Below are 8,532 nucleotides of genomic sequence, written 5' to 3'. Positions count from 1 at the left end.
TGACCCGGACATGCACTTGGCAGGTTTTGTGATTCAGCCTGATCCAGAGAGGAAGCTTGGACAGTGATGAACGTGAATAAGCACCTTTGCATGTCTCCTCTGAAGTAACAGCTCCAATTTATTTATTTTAGCTGGCAGCAGTGGACGCTGATGAGGGTCCCAACGGGTTGGTGAGCTACAAAATCTTGGCGGGGGATCAGGGACACTTCACCATCAATGACTACACAGGAATGATCACCGTGCTGCCCGGTGTCAATCTGACCGTGGGCCGCTCCTACGCCCTCACCATTAGGGCCTCTGACAATGGCCCTGCGTCCCAGAGAAGGTAAATCAACTAAAAACCCAATGAGGGTTGAAAATGAGTGCGTCTCTCACTCTGTAACAGAAGACTCAACCTATCATGCCCAGTTTAAGATCAATACAATGCCACATGGTGACACATTTTGCTTCGGAAATATCCCCAAGAACACAATATTGGCCCCTGCTCTTGTCCATCTGACACTTGGAAGAGCGGAAATTAAGGGCTTTTCACTCTAATTGCTGCTACCTCCCCTCCTGTCCAATTCATACCAGCCACTGCCCTCTGTAATTCTTGCTGACTGCTGAATTAATACAGATGAATGAAGCAGAAATACAATGAGACCAAGCAAAGTTCAGGAAATGCATTGTTTCACTTTGCAAGTTTAAAAGTGTCTAATATTCACAACAAATCAATCTAAATTCAAAGTTCTTCTTCACTACTTGGTTGAAATCCACTTTATCGAGGTGGAGAGGTTTATGGTGAAAGCCAAAGGCAGCAGGTGTGCTATTATATGTGTTGGACAGATGGCAGTTGAGCTTGTGAGCACAGGGTAGTTATTTTCATCTCTTATTTTTCTGTTTTAAAGTTTTATGAGAGCACTGGCATCAAATTCATCATATTGGAACATTTTCAAAGTGAAAATACTCCCCGATCTAATTTGCTTCAATCACGCTGATGAGTGCCTTGACACAATGTGTCATAAAACAATGACAGTACCAGGTTTGGTTTTCACTAAACATCCGAAAAACAACCTAAGCAATTTATTAGCTAGACTTTCAAAAGTGTTCAAAATAAATAAATAAATGAAATAAAATAAAATAAAATAAATAAATATGAAAATAATATTTTTAAAATATTCAAATTAATTATATATAGATAATAAATTATAGTAATATATCATTAAGATTAAGAAGCATTATATATATATATATATATATATATATATATATATATATATATATATATATATATATATATATATATAAAATGTTTTTTTATCTTTTAGTTGAGCTATTCTCATTAGGGTATTATTGTTTAAATAGTGAGAGTGTGAGAGTGTGAGAGTGTCATTAATATTAATATCGTAATTCTAAATGTATGAATGATCTGTCAAAAGTTTGGAATTGTTTGGAGTAAAAACAGTAATATTGTGAAGCATGGTTACAATTTAAAATACATATCTTGTATTTGAACACATGAAAAATGTATTCCTGTGATGGTAAAGCTGAATTTTCAGCAGCCGTTACTATTCGGTGTCACATGATCCTTTAGAAACCATTCTAATGATTGGCGATTTGGTGCTCACTTATTTTTAATTATCATTGGTGCTCAATTTAACATAATGGTTCTTATTGTTGTTAATGCTGAAAACAAGTTCCAAAAATGTCCCCAAAAAGTTGTTCTGGATTCTTGGATAAATAGAAAGTTCAAAAGAACAGTATTTATTTCAAATATATCTTTTGTAACATTATAAATGTCCTTACTGTCACTTTTCATCTATGTAATGCATCCTTGCTGAATAAAGTATTCATTTCAATCAATCAATCAATACTTACTAACCCCAAACTTTTGAATTATAGTGTTTCATGATTTATCCTTTCATAAAGTAAGCGAAATCGAATTTTAAAGTGGAATTATTGAGAAAAGTTCAAAATGACTGTAATAGATTTTCAAGCAGAAGGAATGTAAAAGGTTTAAATGGATTTTAGATATGCTCAACTTAGCTTAGGTTAAAGTGCCAACTCTCCTGCTTTATTTTGGAAACCAGCTATGTCTGATAACTTATATGAGGCATGATAGTTCAGGTCTTCGACCTTTGTGTCCGTCGTGAAACGTATTACCAGGTTGTGTCAGTGAATAAATATATAAATAAATACATTTTCTTTGCTGGTGTTAACCTCATTTATTTATTTATTTACCATTTTTTTCACCCTTTGAATTAATCAACACGTGTTTGCTGATCTGCTTTTGGAAAACAGAACTATGTTGTGATATATTCATAAAACAATCTGCATTGAAGAATTACACTTAATAAACTATTCATGAGATAAACAAGATGACTGAAATTATCATAGACATTGTTAAAAATTCAACTTAATCCACTAATTTGTAACATCCTCAGAAGGATATGCAGAGTTGTAGGTGCTACACACAGCCAGAAATAGTGCAAATGTTTAGCATTTTTCTACATTTTACTCATATCATAATTTATCTTCGATATATCATATTTATTTTACTTCAACATGAATTTGAGAGCAAATTCCAAATTTTTTGACTTTAGTTTTACTAAATTTGAGTTCTGAAAGTTGCAGTTGTTTCACAATATAAAAAGGTTGAGGGAAATTTGATTCAATGACGTGACCCCTTTAAAATTGTGATGAGGTCATGTGAAAGTCACAACAAATTTCAGGTCTTATGGCAATACATATATACCCTCCTGTTCCTTTTCAATAACACCAGATATAAATGGCTTTTTCATAACCAGCTCATCTGGTTTGGTTTATCTTTGCAGCTGCTGCTTATAATACCAATAATAAACTTGTGTATTCTCTGATTATCATTACAATTGATGCTGTTCAGTAGGGGAGTAATTTAGGGTGCATGCATGCTCTTAGACATGTACAGACGATGCTTTGCAATGAATGCATGATGAATATACATAAGGCCCTCTGGAGCCTTGAAGATGCCACTTTGAATTTGTTTATTTCAGTTGGAGAATGCATGACTGTCTGCAGCAGTGTCCAACCGTCTCACAGATCCTCTGGGGGGTTTTCAGGGGACATATTGTGTCAAGGCAGAATGATTGGCTGTTTGAAAACATGAAAGGGCAAATTCACTAAATAGTTGCAGCACTTTTGCATTGTGGTATTTCAGCGCTCTATCTTATTCACTAAACACACACAATCCATTTAAGAAGGCGTTAAAATGTGCTGAAATATTGCTATGCTGTTTTGAAACCAAATTATTTGTAATCTTTTCTGCACAAATTAGGCCTGTAATAGAAGTACTTTGTTGCTACAAATCTCAATTAACATCAAAATACTGACCACAGAAACTGGGCAGTAAATGGGATTTTATTTTAAAGAGTTATTTGTGTACCTTTTTCTGTCAGTCAGGACCACAGTTATTATTCAAATTATGGAAAACAATTAAATGCTTGAATCATGAATAACAGCAAATTGGATGGCATAAAAGTGTAATAAAATGAGTGCTATTAAAGTAGCTCTGGTTTTATAATGTTTTAGTCATGAAAAAGTCTATATTTAACTTTTAAGTATAAAAGTGATAAAATTGCATGCAATCTTGGTAACTTCCAATAAATCTCAATAAAATTGAATTTATATTTATCTTATACACTATGCATCTTATCCACAGTAGCTAATTCTTTAAAATGTAAACAAAAGATAAAACATAGTTTGTTTTAGTGCTAGGCGGTTTGACCAAAAATCTGTATCACTTTCTTTTTTTTTCTTTTTTCAAAGATCCCCAATAGAGTATCAAGTTTGACATGAATTGTTTTAGTCCCTCCACAGGTTTCAATAATTGGTAACAAAATAGGTAGCTTTGTTTCTCTACTTAATTTTAAAGGTACAACTCAATATTTCTATTTTTTATGCACATTGTTTATTTAGGGGGGAAAAAAATATGTTAATGATGAGAACAGTCACACCAAAATACAATTTCAACATTTAGCTTGAATTTACAATCAAAAATAAAACTGTAGGTTTATGGACAAAATCTGTTCGTATGTATTTATTTTTTTATGTTTTTATTTGTATTTATTTATTTCACACTCATGTACTTCCCAACAATTATATTTCATTCAATGCACTAATAACCTGTTACTAATAATGTTAGTGTTATTTATTCATTCATTCATTCAATTTTCAAAGTTTGTATTGTTGATGTATGTAGCATATTTGTACTCTAAAAGTAACCCTGCCAGCAGACAGTCCTCCAACTTTCACGACCCACAGTTTAGTGTGTGTCTCACTCACTTTTCCACAAGTTCTCAATTAAACTTGCATTAGCATGTAAACAAATGTATATGTGTTACCAAATGCACTACGTCCTAGAAATCATTTAAATTGGGCAGTGTTTTTCTCATGGCTTTTGCTGCCTGACAACAATTAATCCAGTCCTAATCGTCCCCAGGCACACGTAAACTATCCTCAACCTTTCACAGTAGCACAGGTCTTACAAAGAATGAATATATTGACCAGCCATCTCATTCAGCAGTACATAATTCCATCCAGCCTATATTTGATGAGCTAATTTCAGCCGAAAATGATTCCCTTTGTCTAGATTTTGGCTGTGGCCTGTTGTGCGAATGACATATTCCAGTTTAGTTTTCTCAGCACACTGTGTGAATTTTAACACTTTTTCCCCCCTCTTTCACTCATGCTTGCTCTCTAAAGCCACCGTAAAGTTTAAACACTCAGACCTCTGGGCTTTATAATCCTCAGGTTTTCAACATCATCTTTGCTTTCAGGTCTGGCCTGTTGTTGTTGGCGAAGACGCTGGACAGAGAGATCACGGATCACTACACGCTAACGGTCACGGCCTCCGATGGCAAACCAGATGGGGTAAGACTGAAGCCTGTCAATCAATCACACCCAACTGAAGACGAAAAGCTGCAGGTCAAAAGATCGTAATCGAATCTTCTGCTTAAACAGACATCACATGTAGACACAGTACAACATGGCAGGCAGAGTCTAGCAGAATCAATCATGCTGATGGAAGGAAGAGCAGATGAGAGTTAAAAACAGTCATAAAGTGTGCTGGGAGTATCTTATAGTCATCTGTAGTCCCACAGGTCTGTTCAGTATTACTGGCTGCATGAATGTATTTACACAATTGTATATAGACAGTGGTGACAAATAGAAATAAATGATTGCATTCATGATTAATTTATTCTGTCAGTCAGGTAGACAGTCAAATTAATCTTTCACTCGCTGATTGTTGTTTGTTCATCAGTCAGTTTGATCAATCAATTTGTTCTGTTTGATTTATGTATTTGTATATATACATAACTGGTCAAAACTTTTAATATAATTATGATTTTTTTAATGTTTTGGAAAAAAGTATATTTTATGCTCACCAAGGCTGCATTTATTTGATAAAAAAAAAAAACTTTTGCAATTTATAAAATTTCAATAAAAAAAAATAGAATTTTAAAATGCAATTATTCCTGTAAAGCTGAATTTTCCAGGCAACTCCAGTCTTCATGGTCAAAAGAAAAAAAATATTTTTTTACGTTTTTATCCAAATAGAAAACTATTATTACATTATTTTAAACAGCAATAATATTTCACAATATTACTGTTTCTACTGCATTGTTCATCAAATAAATACAGCCTTGGCGAGAATACGAGAAAACATTTTGAAAAATCTTAATTATTCCAAACAATTGATCAGCAGTGTTAGCATAACCACAATATAAATATATTTTCAGTAACACTCAAAATAATGTTCAATTCACTAGCAGTAATGCATTAGACATCTTGAACAATGAACAGTTTGTTTTACGGCATTTATTAATCATTTTATAGTTGTTGTATTGTTCATTTTTGTATTACTATAACAGTACTATATATTCATAATGGTGAAAATTTTAAAGAATACATATTTTATATATGTTATTATGTTTATATGAAAAGAAAAGAGAGGCCTTCCATTGATTCACTCAATCAAACTGATTGCTGTTTATTTGTTTATTCATTCATTTCAAGTGTTCAATTTCTTTTGTTTGTTTTCATGCTGATTACACAGTACAGTGGGGAAAAAAAGTATTTAGTCAGCCACCAATTGTGCAAGTTCTCCCACTTAAAAAGATGAGAGAGGCCTTTCAGTCAATCAAACTGATTGCTGTTTATTTGTTTATTCATTCATTTCAAGTGTTCAATTTATTTTGTTTGTTTTCATGCTGATTACACAGTACTGTATATAAATGTAGTTATGAAAATGGAATTTTAAGAAAGAACAAGGATTAGAATCAAAGTAAAGAGAAGCCTAATATTGATTCATTTATGCAACCAAATAATCAATGATGCACATCAATCAAACAAATGATTCCTTCACTCACTGATTGTTGTTTGTCCGTTCCTTCGTCCATTTGTTTGCAGCAGTGTTTGGTTTCCTTTGATGGGGTAAGTCTCCGAGCAGTTACCAGCGATTGGTCTCTCCTGTTCACTCCACTCTCACAAAGTGCTCATTAGGGCCTTTCGCACCGCGGGAACCTTTTCATAGTACCAGAACTAATTGTGGAACTACCCACTTTTTCCGGCGTTTTTTCCGAACTGGGTGTGATTTTAATACCGGACTGCCTTTTTCGAGAACCAAATTAGCTCCTACTCCGGAGCAGGGTCTAACCAGCACAACTGGTACTAATCGTGACGTAAGTAGACACTGATTGGCCAAACGTGTATGAAAACGCCCTCACCCGCCATGATTTAAAACGCCGTGCAAACATACTGTAAACATTGTGTCAACTTATTTCGCAAGTATGGAGAACAGCGATAGATGGACGGATGCTGAAGTGCAGGCACTTGTAGCAAATGTAGCACTGCCAGTTGTCGTTGGAGATTCTTAGTCCTCCTTTCCATTCTTTCAATCACTTTACGTATATGTCAACTTTCCATGTCCATTATTGTGAAACCCGTGAGACACAACAAAAACAGCTCCGATCACAGCATCCTCCATCCTCCTGTTGTTAATGTTGTTCTTCTTTGTTTCTGTTGTTGAACGTCGCACACAAATGACGACGCTGTCGACCGGCTTACGTAGGGTGAACATACGTGCCATTTTCCCAGGATGTGTCCTGGCCAGGATTTCTATATTGCCTAAAATATCTAGGTTTTGGCTTTGTTTGCGTGTGCAGACCGATCGGTGCATGACATCAAAATATTTCGAGAGCATTTTGAAAGCATAAGGAACCGTCTGTATGGTATTTTGATGTCATACATAAATCGGTCTGCACACGCAAACAAAGCCAAAACCTAGATATTTTAGGCAATATAGAACCACAATATAGACGCGTCCTGGGAAAATGGCACGTATGGTCACCCTAGGCTTACGTCACTTCTTAGTACACACTCTCAGTGCGAATGCAACCATTTAAATGGTACTGGGAAATAGTTCGCGCAAAATCGTCTCAGTACTTTAGTACTGGGACAATTAGTTCTGGAACTAAAGTGGTGCGAAAGGCCCTAATGTGATTGATCTAAATAGAGGAAAATGAGGTGCATCTTACAATGGAGTGATTATACCGTAATGATGGAGATAAACGAGCCGAACAGGCTTTTTAATTATGAAGCACCTTCCGCTTCACTCTCTCATTGAGCCTATTTCCCTTACTGGAGAAAATCTCACTAAGTATTCCTCGATAAAAGAGATGCCTGGATGTACAACCCACTTCAAGGACATGTAATGTGTTCACCTCCAAACTCAAGGATAATCACTTGCCTTCTTCAGGAAGAAAGTGCATAAAGATCCAGCTTTAAGCACAATGGTGTCTATTTATATCCGGACTGTCAAGGTGGTTGTCAGGTGGTGAAGTTATGTTGCATCAGAGTCGAAAGTCTGTGACTTTACGGTCACGTTAGCGTAGGCTTTACAAACAAATGATGGCGATTCCAATGCTTTAATAACCCCTGCAATAATTCAAAGCACATCTTAATTGGCAGAATTCTCAGAGCCGTGATCTCTCCTCTTTCCTGGCCTGTTGAGAAAGACGTCCCCTAGGTGCTTAGCTCATGAAAGTAAAATGAGAAAACAGTGGAGCAGGTTTCATTCCCATCTTCCCATTTACCTGCAAGTGTCCCTCTGTGACCTTTCTTATTCACTTGCGGCTAAAAATCAAGTTGAGACGTAAGGCTGGGGGAGCAGGTGTGGTTTAAGGTTTTTAAAATTCAGTGACCTTTACTAAACCACCTGGTCATTAGCCAATTTAATAAACAGTCCTTTTCCTGGAAAAGTAGGTCCCTTTCTAAGGGCCCTGGGCGACACTCAGAGTTGACCTCTGTGCCCGCTGAGGTCACTTGGGCCGCTTCTTGCATTGCACAGGGCGATGTGAGAGCCAGCCAGATTTACAAAGTCCACAAGAGAGATTTCTTCATCCCCAATCTGTGGATAGAGGAACAGATACAGCCAGACGCCTGTAGTCTATGTCTAGCACTGTCTAACACTAAGTCTTGTTCACATTGCTGGAATGGGCACAGTTCAGTATTAGC

At 35.8% G+C, this 8,532-nt stretch overlaps 1 protein-coding gene across 1 annotated transcript in view; it reads left to right on the top strand.

The window, feature by feature from the left end:
• pcdh15b (protocadherin-related 15b) overlaps positions 1 to 8,532 on the top strand; it is a 187,163-nt gene that overhangs the window by 96,988 nt on the left and 81,643 nt on the right. The window contains exons 14-16 of the mRNA XM_016287345.1: positions 132 to 325; positions 3,784 to 3,802; positions 4,768 to 4,887. Coding sequence (XP_016142831.1) covers positions 132 to 325; positions 3,784 to 3,802; positions 4,768 to 4,887 — 333 coding nt within the window. The remainder of the gene's footprint in view (positions 1 to 131; positions 326 to 3,783; positions 3,803 to 4,767; positions 4,888 to 8,532) is intronic.

The sequence above is a fragment of the Sinocyclocheilus grahami genome, unplaced genomic scaffold, assembly GCF_001515645.1.
Source record: "Sinocyclocheilus grahami isolate Dianchi unplaced genomic scaffold, SAMN03320097.WGS_v1.1 scaffold221.1, whole genome shotgun sequence".
In the NCBI taxonomy this organism is placed as follows: Eukaryota; Metazoa; Chordata; class Actinopteri; order Cypriniformes; family Cyprinidae; genus Sinocyclocheilus; species Sinocyclocheilus grahami.
This window is presented reverse-complemented; position numbering and strand designations above follow the sequence as displayed.